The sequence below is a fragment of the Stylophora pistillata genome, chromosome 1 (genome assembly GCF_964205215.1).
Source record: "Stylophora pistillata chromosome 1, jaStyPist1.2, whole genome shotgun sequence".
In the NCBI taxonomy this organism is placed as follows: Eukaryota; Metazoa; Cnidaria; class Anthozoa; order Scleractinia; family Pocilloporidae; genus Stylophora; species Stylophora pistillata.
Genome location: NC_142519.1, coordinates 19,097,051 through 19,119,741, shown reverse-complemented (window position 1 = coordinate 19,119,741; position 22,691 = coordinate 19,097,051). Strand labels below are relative to the sequence as shown.

The 22,691-nt window shown below is 38.8% G+C and overlaps 3 protein-coding genes across 3 annotated transcripts; 2 read left to right on the top strand and 1 right to left on the bottom strand.

The window, feature by feature from the left end:
• Positions 1–3,811: 3,811 nt before the first annotated feature.
• LOC148741548 (uncharacterized) lies at positions 3,812–7,311 on the top strand. Its single transcript, XM_088733832.1, has 4 exons — positions 3,812–3,974; positions 4,586–4,783; positions 6,318–6,564; positions 7,301–7,311. The coding sequence occupies exons 1-4, from the start codon at positions 3,840–3,842 to the stop codon at positions 7,309–7,311; spliced, it is 591 nt and encodes a 196-aa protein (XP_088589958.1). The 5' UTR covers positions 3,812–3,839.
• A 255-nt stretch (positions 7,312–7,566) lies between these two features.
• LOC148741547 (short transient receptor potential channel 5-like) lies at positions 7,567–12,802 on the top strand. Its single transcript, XM_088744043.1, has 8 exons — positions 7,567–7,758; positions 8,066–8,461; positions 8,809–8,835; positions 9,140–9,329; positions 9,733–9,879; positions 10,285–10,393; positions 11,395–11,516; positions 11,987–12,802. Exons 1-8 carry the CDS (start codon positions 7,697–7,699, stop codon positions 12,095–12,097), a joined length of 1,164 nt encoding a protein of 387 aa, XP_088600169.1. The 5' UTR covers positions 7,567–7,696; the 3' UTR covers positions 12,098–12,802.
• Positions 12,803–14,839: 2,037 nt separating this feature from the next.
• Positions 14,840–17,371, bottom strand: LOC148741546 (uncharacterized). Its single transcript, XM_088733269.1, has one exon. It carries the CDS (start codon positions 16,447–16,449, stop codon positions 15,718–15,720), a length of 732 nt encoding a protein of 243 aa, XP_088589395.1. The 5' UTR covers positions 16,450–17,371; the 3' UTR covers positions 14,840–15,717.
• Between the last annotated feature and the right edge of the window lie 5,320 nt (positions 17,372–22,691).

Genomic DNA, 22,691 nt, shown 5'->3' with positions numbered 1-22,691 from the left:
TGTCATCTTTTTTTAATACAATGCTATTAGTATTAAAACAATTATCGCGAATGTGGTTTGTTATCTTAGGTAAATAAGTATCACTGTAATGCATGCTAAGAAAAACTCAGTGATACAAGTATAAAGGAACATTTGTTGAAGATATTATTTCACCAGCAGGTGTAATCATGGCAAAGGAAGGGGAGAAAAGAACGTTCTTCAGATTCTATAGAAACCTTCGCACGACAGAGCTGAATAACGTATGCCACGCGCCAGGTTTTGGTGCGGAAACACGGATTTTTGAGTCGTTTACACAGTTAAATTCTATTCTGTTGTTTCGAGGCGTTCTTTTCCTTGCCGCTTTTCTTTTGCAGAACAACTTCCAAAAACTTTGTACAGCGCCTAGATATTTTCGAAAATTTATTTTCTCTTTAAAAACTTCGGAAATAGGAAAATGCCTTCGACAACAACAAAATGCCTCGTTTTTAAATACCAGCTCCTTATTGTTTTGCAAAATTCGCTAAATTTCAAACCTCGCACGCTTGAGCCCGCGTTGTTGACCGCATACCTTTGACGTTATTCAGCTTTGTCCCTTCGCACGTGTATACTGAGACGAAAGCTTTGGTTAATAAGAACGCACATACGCCACACGTTTGCAAAACAAATCTTGAAATTTAGTGGCCGCTGTTAGATATTTTAATGAGCTCACTCATCAGTTTACAAAAATTGTTCTTTTATTACCATGACCAGTAAAATTTCCACCTGATACATCGTTACGGTATATAGAAGCTGAAGGCTGATTTTCAAACTTGAAAATAAATATACGTCCTAGAGTTGGTTCAATATGGCAAATTGAACTCCCTTTCGTTTGATCATATTACGAAGAGTGACTTGAATTTCGCTATAAGAATTTTGGGCATTAGTAACACAATCGCCTGCTGCCTGACTGTCATCTGGACGAAGCAAAACGGATCGGATAGTTAATTTCGCCGTATGGGTAAGAGTTTCAGTTCCTCGCTGCCATAGATCGACCTGATAATGGATGAGCGATCAAAATGACGTTACTTAATAACTATTCACCGAAGAATCGATGAGTGGTCGATATTTACCTGACCACGAGGCAGCGAGGTAAATATTCCCCAGTTAGATAATATGGCACAAAAAGATGATTTATTCTTGCAATGATTACGATATTTTCGGGTGCAAATCCCGCGAGTTTCTCAGAGGCAAATAGCAAAGGATATTCAGAGTTAGAGTAGCCAATCAGAGCGCTTTTAACGCCATCCACTGTTTTAGTTTATTCTAGATCATGATACACAGCAGCAAGGCTAAATGAAGTCTAGCTACTTGTTTTATGAAACGACTAAAGTAAATGAAAAATCGACATAGTAGAACCCCCTCCCCCTTTGTGATGTGATTAGGGACCTTAAGAAAGCACGACGGCGACAGCAACGAGGACGTGGAAAAACGAGAGATCTAATTTGCAGAACAATAGCTCAGCACGTCCGTTTTGAAACTTTGTACATTTCTTAGCCGTCCTATGCAAAACAACAACGTGAAATCGCCAAAATTTGCGTCGTCTGCGAACCTAAACCGCGACGGCAAATTATTTTAATTTCCATTTGGAACTTAACGGCTACTTTATACGTCATGCTGAAGTTGAGCTGTGGCGCTGTATGAGACAGTAAGCTCCTGCAGCCGTTTTTCAAATTCTAACTAAGAGTAGAAATTCATTTTTTAATCGAAGTCTTCCTTGGCGTCGCCGTCGTGGTTTCTTAAGGTCCCTATTATCTACCGATAGATGGTCATACTGACCCATTCATTCAATCATTCGCGTGGACAAGAAGAGTTCGAGCAGAATCGCTGTGTACACCTATTTGCACGAGCAGTTTTTACACTTCTTCCAACCTGAAAATCTCCGACATTAGATTACGAAAGGTTAAACCTTTCACAGGTTAGTGCACCGTGTCATGACTGATTCATTCTTATTACACGACTCGGGCAGTCAGAGGGCCAATAACTAAAATCAACCAATCAAAATGCTCTATTGCCGGTCAATATTCTCTCAGTATTGGACCGGGCACTGTCCCGAATGGACCCGAATGATACCGCACTTGTGTCCCTTTGCACTTCAGTCGTGTAGTAAATCTCTTATTAACCAAGCTTACTCGGGACCGTACTGGAAGAATATCGGCCCTCGGTCTTTTTTGTACGGACCGAGCGCAGCGAGGTCCGTACTGTCAAGACCTCGGGCCGATATTCTCCCAGTACGACCCTCGCACTTGGTTAATAAGATATATATATAGCCCATACTGGATATATTCGGCTAATTATGTCATATATGGTTTGCTCGATTGTTCGGTAACAAAGACGTTATGCATGCTTGCATCCTACTGATGTACCAGTCGACAGATTACGCTAGCTATGATCACGTTATGTAATTTGTGTCGATACTGGAGAGATTTTCAACTTTTCATTGATCCAGCGCGTACACAACTGGGAGATGACTGAACTGATTTGTCCAACAGTGATAAACGAAGAAGATGGAAGCGCAAGTGAGCCCCTCAGGATACCAACAAGACCGAAAGAAGGTAAAACTATTTGCGCCTGTCATGAATGAAAGTCATCGAATATGTTACAGATGCTTTTTTCTAATTATTATTTTCGTGGCTGTGACTTGATTCGTACGTTTGTTTGTCTATTTGTTTGTTTGTCTGTTTGCATGTTTTTTGATTTTTTTTTTCGTTAAAAAAGGCTTGAATACTATGCAATTCCGGTCCGGCACTCGTGTCATGCATCACCATATCATTGAGACAGCCCGGTTGCCGAATTCAGGCAACGATATGCGTGGTATTTGATTCATTGATGTAAAAGTACAAGTAGCTGATGGATATCCCCTCAGGCTGTAATTAGTGCCACCCGTTTTAAAAGACCGTCTTGTTAATGAAAGAAAGCCGCTAAAGCTAAACTACCTAGTAAGAGGGCATCAAGGAAAAGAAGAAACATCAAGAGTAAAGGAAATTTTGAAAAACTGAGAGAGCGTTTATCAATTCTTCAAAGAAACACGCTTTGTGTTTGTTCGATCAAGTTACATCTGACGAAAACCGTTCAAGAAATGTACTAAAATATAAACAAACCTCCATCTTATCAAACTTACGGTACGGTAATTTAATCTGTGTTTGTCAGCATCATAGACGATGAATTCACCAACGACGCATTGTAAAAGTCGTCCAATATTTGTTAGCATTACACGGTATGTGCATGCATGTCTCCTAGGGCAAACAGCGTGCACCATTGAAGGGTTATGATCGTGATAAGTAGGGTAATTTGTTATACAGTAGTCATACAGCTTTAAAAAAAACCCTTATGAATTGAAACCAGACGTTTCTGAATTTTTTCAATTACAAATTCCGAGAGGAAACCGACAAACTAGTACTTGGTTGTAGGAAAAAGGTAACTGATGAATAAAGGGAGTAGTTTTTTTAAGAAACTGTGGTGCTGCGTCGGTGGGAGCAGCAGGGTAATTTTAGTTTTATCAACTGAGTTCAGTGAAGAGTAACATTCGCTCTGACGAAGAGCTAACGCCCGAAACGTCAGCTTTGAAACTCCTTACGGTGGCCAATGTACATTATTGCCTCAGCTGATAAACAAAAATTACCTTGTAGGGAAAAGCTTCCTTATTCGGTGAAAGCATTTAATAATAACAGACTGAAAAACTAGTACTTGGTTTTTGGGCGATGATGTTGTTATTCATAGAGGTAATATCGATTCACGGGAGTTTCAGTTTCGTGAAGTTACATTTCCATCCATCTATTCCCTCTCTTTTCAAATTTTTAGTCTAATTCTTACTAACAAACTTCATGTCTCAACGTGCAGGTGAGGAAAAAATCGAAGGCCTCCTTAAACAATTTCCAAAAACGGTTGCAGAGATTAAAGATGTCATTACAGCCGAGAACTTGTGCTCCTGTCAAAACCCCTTAGAAACATCCTTTCAGGTTTGTAAATCCATTGAATGATTGCTAAGTACGAGGTTGTTAGGAAAAAACATACGGAAGAGGTATAACATTACTGAAGTTGTCTCAATGTCATTCAGTGACAGATAAACAGAATTGAGTTCGATGTCATATTTTTTTATCCGTACGTGTGTGTTTATACATATCAAGTAGATCACAGTTTGGGTTGGGAAAGTTTTGTTCGTTTCAGTAGTTATTCGTTGTCTTAAAATCCTTGAAATAAAAAGGAAGGTCCCGTACGATGTGAAGACAGTGTCCGTTTCTGGAGCTGTCTGCTAAGAAGTGTTTCCAATAGGGCTCCAACTTCTTTTTTTGATCACAGAAATAAGGAAGTATTTAAGAACCAAACAGGTATCAAGCTAATTATCCCAGAGTACTAGTAGAATTAACACGGAGGTAAAAGGGGACTGGTGATAACAAATCATAGAGCGGTATACGCACCGAGTGTTGTAAGACCAGACTTGGATATGTCAGTAGCAGTTAACGCATCCAATCGAAAGAGAGGACTATCTCGAGGGGCCCCACTCCAAGTTAAATTGCAAGTTTAAAGAGGCAAAACTCTAAAGTATAACTTTTTGCCATCTTAACAATAGTGTAATGCAAAGCTTAAGAAAGTTGCTCAAGAACGAGACGAAAGTGCGGAAATCTTCCACAATCTGGCGAGAAAGGTTCAAGACTTCTCTGTTGCGTTGATGGACCAAGTAACCCCAGCAGAAGAAAAATCCATTATAAACAGTGCATCTCTACTTGATAGTATAACTCAGCCAGCAATTTACTACCAACAGAAGAAGGTGGGATAAATTTACTTTTCTTAATATTGTCAGTTATATGATTTTTATAGATATTTTTTCAAGCATTGTTGTGATTATTGTTGCAGTTATCTTGTTGATTGGTTGATGTTAATGTCAGTGTGGAGGCGCGGTTGCCTCATGGTTAGTGCGCTCGACTCCGGATCGAGTGGTCCGGTTCGAGCCCCGGCCGGGACATTGTGTTGTGTTCTTAGGCAAGACACTTTACTCTCACAGTGCCTCTCTCCACCCAGGTGTATAAATGGGTACCGGCAATTTAATGCTGGGGGTAACCCTGCGATGGACTAGCATCCCATCCAAGGGGGAGTAGAAATACTTCTAGTCGCTTCATGCTACAGAAACCGGAGTTAAGCACCGGCCTAATGGGCCACTAGGCTCGTAAACAAACTTTACCTTTACCTGTTAATGTCAGTAGTTCTTTTTTCGAGGGCAGTGGTATTTCTACCATCTGCCCAAACAGACACTGGAAAAATAAAGCACAGTACTGAGGCTGGGAAGATTAAAGCAAAGGAGACAAAAAAAGAAAATTTAAATTAATTGAACGTATTAAGTCACAATTACTACCGATTTACAAACTGCACACTTCAAATAAAGCCAGCGGGATTAGTAACTTAGGAACTAGTTCTAAAATTCACCTGAAAACGGGTCATTTACCTAGATATGTTATTGAGGTTCTATTTATTCGGTTACCGGTCGTTTCTTTCTCAATCAATTAAGTCATGTTTTTCATTTTAAGTAAGGTCGGTTTCTTATTATAAGTAACAATAGTACTTTCGTTAAATAAGTTCTGTTAGTATGGTATCCTTTCTGAAATAAGGCCAAATGGTGTAAGGACTGGAACGGAAATGCGGGATCAGGGAGTCATAAGACAGATATATAGAAAATCTCCACCAGAAACTTTTATGCAACCTTATCTTTATGTTATTTTAAAAACCGTTTTTGTTAAGAAGATTACAGATATAAAAAACATAATTTTGTTTTTGTTTTACTCACTTGACCCTACCAACTTGTCGTATGCAACAACTGGCATCTGTTCGCATGCTCTCGAGTGAGGTATTTCGAATAAATGTATATTGGCATGGGACGGGTGAGAATCGATGGGTGGTTTGGGTACGAACCTACCAGCAGTTGGCATTGGCTACGAAGCGACACGAACTGTTTCAAATTTAGATACGAATCGACTGCATTTGGGTACGAAACGACCGTGGATACGAAACGACCGGATACCATTTTTTAAGTATTATTAAGTATTCTTGTTCATACATTCTACTCATTCGCGCGGAAAACGGATTGACCTTGCTGTTCTTCCGTAGAGGGTAGAAGAAGACTAACAATATATCCAAGGGGTAGAGTGCTAGCCTGGGCAGGGCGATCTTCCGCCGTGGATAGGCAGTTAGCTGGTTAATCCAATCCTAGCAGAGGGGGCAGGGGATTGCAGCCCTAATTTACCCCCATGACGTCTTTGCACTACTCTAACATATACCTTATTAATTCCCTCGCATCTAATTACTTGCAGTTCATTTCCCATCGTCTGGTGTACAGGGTGTTTAAAAATAGATGGAAGCATGGTTTGCCATCCAAATATCGACAAGGAATGAAGGCGAGATTGATGGTGATTTTATTTACCATACTGGAGACGATTTTGACTCCCATTTTACTTCCCCTCATCGCCTTTTTTTTCTACATGGAACAATCTTTCGAGAAAAAACTGCTCAGAGGTATGGGAACTTCTTTCGAAAACAGCCATTGCGCAACTCCAGAAGGTCAAGAGGCCAGGGCCTTTGCACACATATCATTTCTTGTTTCCTTTTTTTTTTCTTACAAACACTTCTTGAAAGATCATCCAATACTCTGAGTTAAGTGAAAATACCGGAATATTGGCTGGTATCAGATAACTATTCTTGTGTAGATAAGAGTTCAACAGTTATCTAAGAATGCAAAAATCTTTTTCAAGGATGAGCAATTTTGCAAATGCATAAAGGCTGATACCTTCGAAAGAAACTGTTTGGGGCTGCGTCGGTGGGAGTAACGAAATAATTTGGATATATCAGCAAAGTTGAAATGGTAAATTGGCCACCGTAACGATTACAACAGCTGACGTTTCGAGCGTTAGCCCTTCGTCTCGGTGAATATTGTCGAATAATCCCCTAGACTTCGTCTCGAAGGGCTAACTCTCGAAACGTCAGCTTTTGTAATCGTTACGGTGGCCAATTTACCATTTCAACTTTGCTGATATATCCAAATTATTTAGTTTTGCAAATGCTCCTCTTAACTCAGGGTTTTATCTAAGGCCGGAGGGCAGTCGTCATGACAACTGTTTACCACGCAACTAACCAGACCAATTTCGTAACTTATATTCATACCTGTTCTTTTCGACTTATTCGTTGGTCGTAAGTTTTTAAACCTATGTATTTGCATCATACTAGAAACGATATCGATTCCCATTTATGAAACGATTTATATTTCTATGTTCCTTCTTTTTTCATTTGCATCTTTCAGGCAATACCTGAGGAAACTGTTTAGACCCCCTGGTACCTAACTTAAAATAGATACTTCACTGGGATCGATATTATTGGTAGCTGTACTTCACACTATTTCTTTTCAACCAATTTATTTAAATTTATGCTGTAGATAGAAGGCTTTAAACTATCTCCGAAATGATTCTTTGTGTGATCGATCACTTTTGTCGCATACAATGACTATCAGAAAGAACGTTTGTGTTTTCCTCTTGCAGATTTGTACTTGAATTACTTGAGAACACCGTTCGTAATTTCTATAAAAGACCGGCTCAGTCAAGTTGTTCTTTTAGTGCTGCACTTTAGATTATGCGTTCTTGCCTCGTCTGTCTCAGTGAGAACAGAGGAATACCTAATACTGATATTCTACATAGGCTTCATGTTATCCGAACTTCAGCAATACCGGAGTTGTAAAGAAAAAAGAGTTCGGGTTTACCTACGGTTAGTAAGATAATCGGGGTAGTCTTCTACTTGCTCAATATCTTTGGATCTTTAAAGCGATTGAATTAATCATCAATGAAACCTCCCCTCCCTCCCCCCCCCCCGACAAACACCCATAGCTTGCCTTACATCAGAGGATAATACCAAACGATCGCCTGAAAATTACAACCATCCAATACGCGGTCTTACAGACTCACTTTCTCTTTGCTGACAAGTACTTCTATATTTTTTTACAGGTCGTCCACCCAGGATCTCATTCAAAATATTTAGGGAGTAAAGAATAATCTACTTGTTTCTTTCTTTGCAGAAATATGTGGAATTACGTTGATTTGATAATCCTGGTTTTGTTCTTTATGATGTTCGTTCTTCGATGCGTTACTCTTAGCGAAGCAGACGCACATCAAAGTCGATTACTACAACTGGTCAACTTCCTTTTTGGCATCAGCACTCTTCTTCTAACACTAAGGTTCTCAAGCATTCTGGAGGTGAACAAAACAGTTGGACCTCTTCAGCTTGCTCTGTTCCGAATGTGTATCGACTTACTGATCATTTTGACGCAATTCTCTTTCGTCATAATGGCTTTTTCTGCAGCTATCACGAAGGTATACATTGCCGAGATTTCCTTTTGGACGCCTCCACACCGAAAGGAGTCAAACGAGACGAGTCAAATTAAAGAATTCAGCGGATCCGGTCAGATAGGAGGGTCTGTAGAAAGAATTTCAACTGTAGGAGAAGTGTTTAATAGCATGTACCAAGTAGACCTTGGGGATGCTTTCTCTATTAATGAAAGCTTCCCCTTTTGTTTTTGCTCATTTTCTGAAAAAAGTTCCGGTAGCAAATAAATGAATTGTTATAAAATTCTAGTATGTAGGTATACAGGGCTCATACGCTTTTTAAATTGTTACTTTTACTAAGACAAGAGCCTTTGCAAGTTCATGATACTTCTAGTGCGTAACCTTTAGTATTCCCGTTTGACCGAATTTTTTGTCTGCATATTTTGCTTTCTATTTCTGTTGTATAAGTCATCTTAATATTCTTGTTCGTTTTCAGGTTTTGTACTGAAGGAAAATCAGCCTGGTAGGTGAAGTTCATCGGAACACTTCGATCTGGATTTGAATATGTACCACTGTTATATATGGCATAATTATACTCCTACTCTTTATTTCTTTGGACTATTCACTGTCTTTTCCTATCAAAACAGAAATGATAAATTTTGCCAAGAAGACTTCTTAGCCAATATATCAATTCGAGCGCCAGCAATGAGGAAAACACAAATGAGGGAAATTGGAACGATTTCCAATCAAATACTGCAAATGCATTTTTAAGATATTTTCTAACTTTTTTGTGACGGAAATTCTATTGTACCTCCCTTATCTTGCAGTTTACTCCAGACAGCTAAATATCTTGTATGGTCTGTTTTTGGTCTGACCGAATTGGATACGATGGAGGCTCACGACGATTGGTCCGATTATGTTGTTGGTATCCTGTTCATTTCCTTCTTAATCATCTCAGTGATTATGCTGGTCAACATCCTGATTGCCTTGCTCACGAATTCTTACAACAAGGTCGAGGTAAAAAATATTCATCCTTGCATCCACCAACCACCCTTTATTTCAGCTTAAAATAAAGTAGTGCGTCCAAAATTTAATTTTAAACTTATTAATTTGTCACTAATTTTAAACTAAAGGTTGCTTTTGAAGCGCGTTTTCAAATTATCAGTGGCTCAAATGCCAAACTGCATTCGTGGAAAGGAGAGCTAAGGTACCGAGTTATCCGGCTAGAAATATCCAATGAAGACATGCTCAACACCCTTTGAATGCATGTAACTTTCAGTGCGAGCTTGGAGTTGACAGGAAATTTCACTGCTAATCAAAGATAAATGAAATGAAAAGGCTCAGCACTTCAGGATGATTTCTATTCTTGATCCCTATTCAAATTTACAATTCCTAACGCAACTGTCTTTTGTTTTTTCAGACTAATGCGGACCTGGAATGGAAATTTTCTCGTGCGGTAGTTGCAGAAGAATACGGAAGATATCATCCCATTGTTGTTCCGTTCAATATCATTTCCCTACCGGTATGTTTCTTCTACACCAAAAAGTATGGAGACAACTGGGCAAAGGTATGATTGATGTCATAATGTTAAAAATTTCCTTTTTTTAATTTCCATAGTCAACTTCTTCAAGACAAAGTATATTAGAGAGTATGCTAATCAGAGATGAAATACAAGCCTATAGCATCAGTACGAATTGAGAGTACTCCTATTTCACTTGGATGAGATATTAGTCCATTACAGTGCCAGGTATACGTAAACCTTCCCACCATTCTTTTAATTTTTTTCGAGAAGCTGTCTGTAAGACAAACTAAGTAGCGGTGTATATATTCTCATCTCAAATAAGGCTGTCTGATTTTCAGGAATTTCTGCTGGCAGTCCAAACTGTCTTTTGTGTAAAGCTTTATCCATGGCGGCGTAGCTGACTTTAATTATTTTAGTCCTGTGTTATAATGATCTCAATTCTGATCTCAGAGAGCTGAAGAACGTCAAAGAAGGCACGAAGACCACTGCAGAGTAGAACTCTTCCCTGCACTCACAAGGCGATACCTTAATAAACATGGAGCCTCATTTCCATTGTCAAGTAAGTGAGATATGATGTCCGCTTCCAGATTTAGCAGAGATTATAAGCTGAGTGACGTTTTAGAACTTTATTATTCTTGATAATACGAAGAGCTTCTATGAAGGCTTCAACTGACTCAAGAGAAGATGATTCCTTTATATCTTTGCTGGCTCACTCAAACATCGAAGTTTCTATCGAAAATAAGACAGTACAGGGGCGGATCTAGGGGGAGGGTGCAGGGGGTGCGCACCCCCCCCCCCTGAGATGACCTGCGGCTTTCTAATACAAGTGGTGCTCTGCAAAACAAAAACTATGTGGTTTATTGTGTTGAAGTAGAGCAAGAGACGAGGTTGAAGAATTTATCTTAAACGGCGTAAATATTCTCAGCAGTTCATATTACGTTATAGACCACTTTCATAAATGGCTGCCGGATTAATATTCTTTTGTTTAAATTTAAATTTGCCTGGGTGGCCTCGCTTGAGATAATGTATTCTTTTGAATTTTGTACTGGAGAACGAGGCCACCTAGGCAAATTTAAATTTAAACAAAAGAATATTAATCCGGCAGCCATTTATGAAAGTGGTCTATTGCCTAGGCAAAAGGCTTCTTCGTATTTGCTATTACAATTTGGTTACGTCCGGTCACCAGTCAGATACGCCATTCTTTAGTGGTGCACCCCCTCCTCAAAAAAATCCTGGATCCGCCCCTGCAGTAGACGTCGCTGTTCATTTTTGTGATAAAAATCACTCATTCGGTCTGACCAGATTCCTTGTGCTTCTTATGTGTGTTTGCCAAAATGAATCTGAGAGACGCTAACAAAAGACAATATAGAACTTTTTAGGTAATATTCCGACGGTAAACACCATCACAGCTTATGGAGTCCCCTATAGGATATCCGTTTTCCTGCTACAAGATATAGAGGCCGAACGAAATTATTTCATCTTCACACCACATTACTTTCACCAAGGCTTTCCCAATTAGATCTTTATATACAATAACGCCAGAATCTGTTCTATTTGCAGGTGAGGAAAAAATTGACCAACTAGCTGATAAATTTGACCAGCTTCGCGACAAAATTGACCAACAAGAACAAATGAGGGAGAAAATATTGGAGACGATGGAAAAGATATATCATGCTGTACAGGTTAGAAATTATTTGCTTCTTCAATCAAAAAAGAACTTCAGTAGTAATAATTTTTTATTAAAAACTGGATCATTGGATAATGCAATTAAAGACTTTTTATTGGCTTAGCCATTATGGTATATGAACCAATATACCATAATCTAATATCTGTACATTGTAACATCCGGTTTCTTCTTACAAAATAAAGTCGAGAAGATTTGTCTAATATCTTGGAGGCGTTATTTTTAATAAAACAATTATTCCATTCGCGCTTGTTGGATATGAGATGATTATAGCCAACGAGGCGCTACGCGCCTCGTTGGCTATCTATAATCTCATACATATCCAACGCGCGCTCGTGGAATAATTGTTAAATAGAAAATGTGTTATACGAAGACTTTACCTAGCGGTCTGTCTTCGTTTTCGTTTAAACATTTTTTTGTTGGACAGCGTTTCCATGAATTCATATTTAATAGTATTTGTTTCCTCAGACCAATGGAGCAGTCCTGCATTCACAAGTTTCTCAACACAACGGTGTTGCCGATCCACAATTGGACAAGAATGTACAAACACCTTCTGGAGAGAAATCGGCTGACTTCTAAGATTAATTTCATCCCTAGAGAATGATAAAATTTGCCCTGGAAGTAACATGCTATTTTTGACGAATGAGCTTGTGAAGAAGAGAAATTAGTATTTTGTCGGCACGAGACACTACAGAGCCTGGGTCCCAGGCCGGTGTATCATTGAAGTTTATTCAGAGGTACTATATGATAAGCAACCTCGTTCCCAGGACCTTTTCCCAGGTCCCACCCCCACCCCACTGAGGGAAAAAGCCCTGGGAACGAGGTTGTATGATAAGAAGGGGTGTAGCACGCTGTAGTCATCTAGTCCTCTGAATCAAACGGTTCAGAGCTCCGTTTCTTTCAATTTTAATAATTCAGTTATATCTTACTTTACTTTCGTTTAGTTTTGACTTAGTAAAGCCTCCGTAAGATGGGCCAGAGACATGGTTCCTACCCAGATTTCCTACCCTTTTTTCCTCGTGAGGATTTTTGGGCAGGTTTTTGTCTGGCCTACGTTCTAATCGCTCCTCTATCGGATGTGGTTCCTCAGCTCCGTTATCTGAGGTAATATGGACGCTATTTTATTAATAGGACTTTAAAGAATCACAGAATTCGTGACCACACACAATAGCAGCTTGAAACAAATTGATTTACTTCACCATTTTAAGTCGTAAAACGTGGTTGGTTAGCTTAAGAGAATATAAACTGTAAGTTTACTTTTTAAAATAAATTTTTTAAAACAAATTTGGCAACTGTTAACAATGATGCACAATGATCCTGTATCTAAATAAAGGGAGTAAGTCTCTAGAGAAACTGTGGTGCTGCGTCGGTGGAGGTAACAAGGTATATTGGTTATATCAACTAGGTTGAAATCGTAAATTGGCCACTGTAAAGTGTTAAAAAGCTGACGTTTCGAGCGTTAGTCAGGGCGAATGAAGGAATTGTGAGTTGTGTGTGGGTTTAGATGCAGAAAGCTGAGCTATACTATTGGTTGAAACATGGTGACGGGAAAAACAAGAATAAATTAGTAGAATGAAAAGTATGAGGGCCCGCTCTGGTCAAAATGGTGCATATAATTTTTACTGTGTGTGAATTAATTTTACACATTGATAGAATTAATATTCTGCGTTTCTAAAATATTTTATTAAACCGCCAAATTAATTTTACGATTCCTATTAATTATAGTTTTAGAAGACGAATATTTTGTGTGTTTGTAATTAATTGTGTGTGTGTTTGGAATTAATTTTTTGTGTGTTTGTAATTAATTTTGTGTGTGTTTGGAATTAGTTTTGTATGTTTCTCAAAATTCCTTTACCCATAACACCTTGCGGTAATTCTCTACATGTGCTGCCAAACAAAGATGGCGACGGCCCCTTCGATTCCCGGGCAAGTGAAAGAAATCGCACAAGCTGCAGTAGACAGTATTAATCAGCTAAGCTCGTTAATTGAGCACGGACCGTCAACGACAAGATTTCCTAGTAACGAACGTCAACCAACAACATCGGAGACGACTTTCGTTCGCCAAACTCAGCCAGCTAATAGCGCACTAACAGAATTGCAGAGGAGGTTTCCGACAGTTTCAAGAGGAAGATACAGAAGACCTTCTAATTCTAGCTCGCGGCCGTATCCAGTACTTCAGAATGTAAGGTGTCCTGCTGGTCGACCGTTAGCATCTGAGATAGTTTCAAAGGATGTTATAATACTAGAAATGGGAAGAGAGAAAATACCGACGAAAGCAGATCTCTTCCTGCAATGTATTGATGTCATTAACACGTTTCTGACCTCGAGTGAAGTCTCTTGAGGCCTAAAGGGAAGAACGAAACTGTGCCACTATAATAAAAATTGTTTTCTCATCCATAGGAACAGATATCCTGGACAACAAATTCACCAGTTTCTCCCTTAACTTCTTTACTTGATCATTAAAATTGAAACATTTTGACATGCAAGATGTTTTGCTTTGCACAGTTTTTTTTAGAGCAGAGGGGGGTATTTGCCTTCCTTCCTGCCCCCATAGAAAGGTTTATCCCCAATAGGTTTTTTAAAGGAAAGCTGTGGAAGCAGTTTTCCCGTGGTTAAATAGATTGACCATTTGATCTGCCACAAAGGTGAGGCAGTTTTCTGTGTGCAAACTTGCCAAACATGAATTTTATGGACAACAAACAAGAGTTTCAAATCAAGTTGTATCCATTATTATCATCACGGGTTCATTACGAATCAACTTAACGGCCTTCTCCCAGTTGGCTTGTTAGCTCAATTGGTAGAGCGCTGCACTAGTATCGCAGAGGTCAGTGGTTCGAATCCCGTACAGGCCTGATTTTTTTGAGGTCTGATTTTCGCTATTGCATAAATAGCGCTATCTACTGCGAAGGATCGTGCATCATACCTATTTAATACCGCAGTTCAAAATATATGAACTTCATATATTCATTGACGTTATCTGATTTATCGTCACGGGTTTATTACGAATCAACTTAACGGCCTGCTCCCAGTCGGCTTGTTAGCTCAATTGGTAGAGCGCTGCACTAGTATCGCAGAGGTCAGTGGTTCGAATCCCGTACAGGACTGATTTTTTCATGTCTGATTTTCGCTATTACATTAATAGCGCTATCTACTGCGAAGGATCTGCATCATACTTATGCTTCACTTTGTTAATATCTTTCTCTTTTTTTGCTATCGACATCGTTCATAGATAGATAGATCTATAAATCATAGATAGAATCGATCTATATCATTGGAATATTAAGTTTAACTATCCCTAGTCACAGGCTTTCCCTGGTATAGATTTCAACAAAATTGAGTGGTGATGCTCTGTTAAATTGATTTTGATAGATCATTGCTTTCATCCGTAAATTATAACAGTATCAGTCATAGAAAACTCAGAACTGATTTATTGCATTAATTTAGTTATCTACTTTTATTAATAGCAACATAAAATGAATAACGTCATTCAGTTTGAGTAATTATTGCACTGAGGTCAATCAAACCTAACAACTCAAACTGGCAACAAGAAAGACAACATTGCTTGTATATAGACCCATCAATATATATTTGAAAAAAACCCATGAAGACCAAAAGAACTCAACCTGCATAACTCAATGTTTGTCAAGGAAAACAGCACCTCATTAGCAGTCTTACAACTTTAACGTCAAAACTGGCAACATCAACAATAGACTGTAGGCCATTTACTTCTTGCCAAAGTAACACTGTGAAAATGCTAAGTCATACAGAGCAAAATATCTATCCCTAGGAGGCAGAGGAACTTTCTCAGTTGGCCTTGGAATTTCAAGCAAGTTGGTACAGGTATGAGCTAAAGGGAGGAAGCCGCCCTCCACCGGTGGGTGCTGCTCTTCCCTTTGAACTTCCTGCTGCTTATCACTCTCTCCGTTCTTCTGCTCATCATTCAGTCCTTCCTGACTTGCAACTTTTACGATTTCTGTGGGTAGTATAAACTCCAGTGATGGTGCAAGGCCGAAACCAAGGACAGGCTGCTGTGCTGTACCAGTTGCAGATTGAAGTATGTGACTCAAATTAAGGGTAGTCTGCCCACACACCCTCCTAGAAGCTGCCACTTCTCGAACATACTTGACAAAGAGTTGATGAACTTCTTTTTCCTTTTTCAGGGTATTAGAACCCTCATCTGAAAAGTTAGGCTTCAAAATCTAAAGTAACATTTGTACACTCAACTTACCTTGTGCTTGGGGTCTCAGGAGATGAGCCAACATTGGCAGTTCCTGAAGAGCTGACAACATTCCAAGCTCTTCTAGTCCATGCCTAATTTGACAAACACAAGGGTCAAAACACTCTCCTAAAGAAACAATTTGCTGCAGAATGATTTCTTCTACAAATACAGGCAACTGTCCATTTTGAAGCATGGCAACTGCCATCGTCACTCCAACAAAATAGTAATCTTGCGCTAATAATGTCCTCAAGCCATGGTCAAAGTACTTTTCTTTAATGGCTTGATTCATTAATCTTATCCATTCCTTACGTGGCCCACCCTGATCTACACATTCCTCTCCCATGAAGTCCACCTGAAATGTGGGTCTATAATTTGTAATGTATTCTAGTTCACTAATTGTTGTTTCTAATATATTTGCCCTGTCAACAGTAATGTAATTTGTTTCTCCCTCAATGGTTTCTTCGCAGCTTGTAATTTCTAGGGCTCGGCCAGCTACAATCTGTTTTTGCAGAAATTTAAGCACTTCTACAGGGTCAGTCAAACCCTGATCTTTAGCACCTTTGATTACTGACTGGATATCAAATGAACTCGAGGGTGGCTGACTCTTACTTGTACTGAACACTGATCCTACATTTGTATTAGAGTTATCAGCAATGGTGTCTGACATATGTCGAGAGAAGTCGTCTCTACCACTAGCATCACTTGAGAGCATGTCAGATTCAGGGAATTCAAACACAGGAACTTCTAGTTATTTATGACTGGGATCAATCATGGATAGCAATTCCTCCAGGAGTCTGAAATAGATCCAGCCAGATGGAGCAATCGATTTCAGCAGCAGCTTTGAATCAATTTCTTTTCCTGCCTGGATGTTTGGTGTTAGCAAAGTACCACCAGAGTTCTTTACTATTTCGAAATACAAGCCCTCCATTTCACCTGTCAATAGTTGCGCTAACTCTTTGTGAAGTTTTTCGGCATCCCACTTTCTATCAATGTCAACGCCTGATATAATTCGTCCACTTCTCTCTAAATCAGGCTTTTCTGCTTTCGTGGGTATTTTCTCTCCTCCCATTTCTAGTATCATAACATCCTTAGAAACTATCTCAGATGTTAACGATCGACCAGCAGGACGCCTTGCATTCTAAAGGACTGGATACGGCCACGAGCTAGAATTAGAAGGCCTTCTGTATCTTCCTCTTGAAACTGTCGGAAACCTCCTCTGCAATTCTGTTAGTGCGCTATTAGCTGGCTGGGTTTGGCGAACGAAAGTCATCTCCGATGTTGTTGGTTGACGTTCGTTACTAGAAAATCTTGTCGTTGACGGCCCGTGCTCAATTAACGAGCTTAGCTGATTAATACTGTCTACTGCAGCTTGTGCGATTTCTTTCACTTGCTCGGGAATCGAAGGGGCCGTCGCCATCTTTGTTTGGCAGCACAGGTAGAGAACTACCGCAAGGTGTTATGGGTAAAGGAATTTTGAGAAACATACAAAATTAATTCCAAACACACAAACAATTAATTAGAAACACAAAATATTCGTCTTCTAAAAATATAATTAATAGGAATCATAAAATTAATTTGGCGGTTAAATAAAATATTTTAGAAACGCAAAATATTAGTTCTATCAATGTGTAAAATTAATTTATGCACAGTTAAAAATTATATGCACCATTTTGACCAGAACGGGCCCTCATAAAAAGCGTTCGTTAATAATTATGGGTTTAAGAGTACCGATTTGAAAGAGAAAATTTTGTTCAAGAGTTTTGCGGCTTTCCGAGAAAGCTAAGCACGCGACGCCATTCCTCAGGAAAGGAAGGTATTTTAGTTTTTTGATACATCTTTTGACCAATCAGAGCGCTTGTTGAGTCTGGCATATATCATTTTAGGAAAAACTGCATTTTCTATCGATTCATCGGCGTCATTAACTAGACGGGATGTTGGGAGAACACTCAAAGAGAGTTTTTGTTTTTTTTTACGCCTGGCTCAATAACTGATATTACTTTTACGACAGAAATAGGAATGAAACTTGTCAGAAAGAATAAGGAATTTATTCTTATTTTGTGATCAAGTTGCTGAGGCTCTAGTAGCTCTTGACATTGCGTCACTGTACGAGAGGAGGAAGATCTTGTGTGATGCTCTATTTGATCAGATTGTAAGGGACGAAAACCACAAGCTCCATGATCTGTTGCCTCAACGCAACGAGTCCACCTATCACACCCGCAGCCAGAGATACTTCAAGCTACCGATTTGTAAGACAACTAGGTTCAAAAACACCTTTATCATGGCGAACAGTTTTAATTATTAGTGGCTATCTTAATTAATTGTATTTTGGTTTTTGATACTTCTCTTATTGTATTTTATTGTAGATTACACTTTGCGGCTCTTATTGTAGTTATCTTAGAGTAAGAGATAATTTATTCCCATTGTAAAGTAAGTCGTATTTCAGCTGGCCCGGAAGCTGCAATGATTTTACTTCCTAATAAAGCTATCTATCTATCTATCTGATTTTTAGCAAACCCATCGCAAGGTGCGGGAAACCAGCGCATAGAGTTCAATTTTAATGCGCTATATAAGAACTTATTATTATTAAATTAAGAGCTGTCGGCCAGAAGGGCAAAGAGGTAAAACTAAATTTCTGATTTTTTTACTGCCGCGCCGAAAATTACTGATGCTGTAATATAGGTAATATTCCGACGGTAAACACCACCACAGCCTATGGAATAATTTGAATATATCAACAAAGTTGAAATGGTAAATTGGCCACCATTTCAACTTTGTTGATATATTCAAATTATTTCGTTATCCCCACCGACGCAGTGCCAAACAGTTTCTTTAGAAACTATCAGCCTTTATTCACAGCCTATGGAGTCCGCTTTAGGATATCCATTTTCCTGCCACAAGAAAAGGTGGATGGATGAGTCAAGGGTGAAGGAGTGGATTCGCCAGTGTTTGCTTAGAACCCTCATAATGAATAGTCGCTGCTAGTGTGGGACTCCTTGCGAGCTCTCTTAACCGATGAAGTAAACGCAAATCTTAACCGGTGGAAAATTGATGTAGCAATTACGTATTACGAATTACGAAGAATAGGCCTTTTGCTGCTAAGCCATCTCGTGACCTACTTTTCATGAAATTATGGGCTATAACTTAGCCGAATTCAGAAAGGAAAAAGCATTTCGAAACTAACAAGATGGCCAAGTTTGAGGCCTCCATTATTCAAAAATGAGATTTGATGACACTCTGAATTTTTTAATAAATAAGAAGGTTTATATGGAAAAAGTTGCTGGAGAGCAAGGCCTTGCTCTCTAGCAACATTTTCCATACATATCCTCTAAATTTTCCGAAAGTTCAAACCGCTGTAAAAACAAAGCTCTGTAATTCCCGGGGCCCAAACTTGGCCGTTTTCGTATTTTCGATATGCTCTTTCCATCTCTGGTATTCTTCAAGTTGTATCCCATAATATATATCTAAAGTTGATCAGGTGACCTCAGCTGCAAAAGGCCTATTATGACTGTTAGATACGCTGACAAATTCGTTCGTGACCTTTCACGTGACCGACTTCGACAGGTATCCTATTTCACCGTAGCATGCCGTTTTTTGATAATATTAACAATGATTACAACAGTAATAAAATAATGATTTGAAGGAGCTAGGTCGGAAGCCTCAAGTTTTCCCTATCCTCTGGGCTCCAACAATGCATGATTCCCTATGCTTCTTTTAATTTCGTCTGTTAACTGTCGATAGTTTTCCTATCTTACTACAAGGCTTTTGTTTCATACAGAAAAGGCATTTTGCGTTTTAGGATATCCCCTTTTCCCGTTATTCCGCCGATCCACCGTTAATCTATTCTTTCATTCTGTTCAATAACTCAAGGTATTGTTGTTCGCAGCTTCCTCGCTTCGCAAATTTAGCAGCCCGATTAGGTATAAGTCGCTGATTTAACCAGTAAAATGCATTCTTTTCTAAGAAAAAAAAGTCCCTAAACCTTCCACGATGTGCAGATCACATCTTTTCTCCAAGGAAACCGAAGTTTTAATTTGAACTAAGCGTCGGTGGACGCGACTCTGAAATCATTTTGAGATGTTTATCGTCTTTTGTAGTGTCACGTACGGCAGAAACTTCGGGTCTACATAATATGCTGATTTAAGAATGGCTGCTTGTAAGGATCGAGAATCGTCCGTCAGCGATTACCATTATGCAAATTACGACCTCAGCTGTAGGAAAACTATGATATCTCTTGCTCAGTTTGTTGAATGACTCGTAAACAATTCAATGGTTGTTTTTCATATATATATAGAGATAATATGTATATATTGATCAATAATTCCTGAGAATGTAGGGGGAGAACAGCATTCTGTACAAGCATTTCAGTGTACCAATGCGAATTATTTCTACTTATCATAACCGACGTCCGATCCCAGCAAACACGCACCACATGAGACCTAAATGGGCTGTCATAAATATACCAAAGACTGAAAAAAACAAAAACTTCACTCAAGGTCTGATAACCACACGGTAACACTTTTACACTTCAATCTCAGATTTATTACAAAGGGCAAAGGATAGTGCGTCGGTATACCCAGTATACTGTGGGAAAAGAAGATTGACCATCCTCTGATCTACGATCAGTACGATCTTTGTGAAATGGCGCTAAAGGACTCTTTGAAAATCTTGAGGCTACCCATGTTGCAGCACATGTGTGAAGATCTTGGCCTCAATATACCATCAAAGCCCATTCGTAAAAAGGCCCCGTAACTGGCTCTACTGAAAGAGATTGTCAGCAATTGTACTTACCAAAAGTCATCATGATGCTGACTTTCTCTTTTGTTTAGCAGAATAGGAAAGTGAGGAAGAAACGAATGAACGGCGTATCGTTCCTAATCGTCAGTTAGTGGTTATCTTATTTTTTAAAAATGCACGCAGGCCGGATCAGAAGTTGTTGCGTTTTGTTTTGTTATTCTTTTAATCATGCCAGTATGGACCCTCACTTTTCTTTTCTGGTCTTCACGTAAGTAATGAAGTTTACTCATCTGGTAGCCGAAATATGCAAACTGACGGATGCTGGAGTATCCAACCTACATTTCTATCCGCTCATGTTTTAATGTGGGATTTCTTTCTCTAATTTAACGACGTCGTCCTTTCAGTTGCGGTTTTTTAAACGCGCGTATATTCAAGCACCCCCAAAACGTTTCCAATTACGTTACGTTGCGTGACATTAATAATTACCAGGAGAATAAGACCTGTTCTCTTGTATTAAATTACTTTGAAGGTCATAAGGCGCCTTTCTTTGTATTTATACTTACAGAAAATGAGTTCTCATTGTAAAAGATAAAAAGTATTTAGATTATCAGTGTGGAATCAAGTCTTAAGTAGCTTCTTTCGAATGTATCTTTTGCATTACTTGAATGTGAGAAGGTGGTAATGTAATGTCTACTTCACTTGCAGATTTTTCAGCCCAAAAATGTTTTGGAGAACCGTATCAAGCATCTTGCAAAATTTTTGACCTGTCTCTCTACATTTTACAAGCTATAAGTCACTACAACGGAGACCGAATTTAATTTGGATATTTAACAACTCAATATGGTTAAATTACCTAGTTATTTGTTTACACACTTTGCATAATTTTGCTCGCTCAGGTCACGAACACTTCTGACATTTTCGAAAGGAAGCAATGCGATTCAGAGCATCAAAAATTGCACAGTGAGTGGAAATAGCATTCTTTGACGAATATATTGTTAAAAATCCAAAGTGTCAGGTAACAGCTACATTTTTTTCGCGCGAAATATCACCTGTTTTCAACGCCATTTTGCGTAGTCTGTAAGGATGTTCTTTCAAGGGCTTAAGAGATCCCAAAATCGATGTGCCCGAAAAAATATACTCACCAGAATTGAATAAGAATAGCTTTCCTTACAACGTGTGAAGTTTGACTGATTTTATTTTAAGCCTTGAGCGGAGCTTGGTTTTCGCAGTTAATTTTTGACTGTGCGACATGCGGAGCCTGAACTCAGGTAACCTGAAACCGCGTTTTGAGATATTCGTAAATTTATGAAAAGTTAAGAATCGCTGGAACGTAAAAACATGACTTTTGAAAAGGGTTTACTGAAAGGTTTCTTTGGGCGAAATATGAGCAATTCACCAAAATGGTTAAAAGAGTCGTTCAACAAAATGAGCAAGAGATATTATAGTTTTCATACAGCTGAGGTCGTAATTTGTATAATGGTGATCGATGTAATAACCGTATGTACATTTTCGACACTGATTTTATTTTCTTTCTGCTCTCACGCAACTCTGAATGCATGATTTCCCTTTCACCTAATATCTTGTGGCATAATAGCTAAAAATTTCCAAACTTAAAGTTGATTTCAAAACCTTTTTCTACTTGGCAGGGAATAATTAGATTAGCGTTTGTTTACACAACATATGTCTTTGCTCGCTCAGGACACAAACATTTGTGGTATTTTCAAAAGGAAGCGTTCCGATTCAAAGCCTCAAATTTTACTCAGGTATTGAGTAATGACATTTTATTACGAATATCTAGTTAAAAATTTAAAAAATTATGTACCAGGTATACTTTTATCGCGTTAAATTTTACCTACTTTTCGCCCCATGTACAGCACTTTTTGAGGGTGTTGCTTAAGGGACAATAAAAAAAATAACAATATAGCTGTGTACGGAAAAATTAACATAACGCAAATGAATGGGAAGACTTTTTCTTAAAACGTGTGAGGTTTGGTGTTACCTGAATTCATTTTAAGCCTTCAACGGAGCTTGGGTTTTGCAGTGAATTTTGGACAATTTGCCAGGCGGAAAAACCGCACTTAAACCGCGTTTTTCAAATTTTCGCAAATTTCTGAAAAATTAACACTCGTCAGAACTTTTAAACTTGATTTTTGAAAACAGTTTACCAAAGGGTATCGTTGAGCAAAATATGAGCAATTCACCAAAATGGTCGCTGACGGA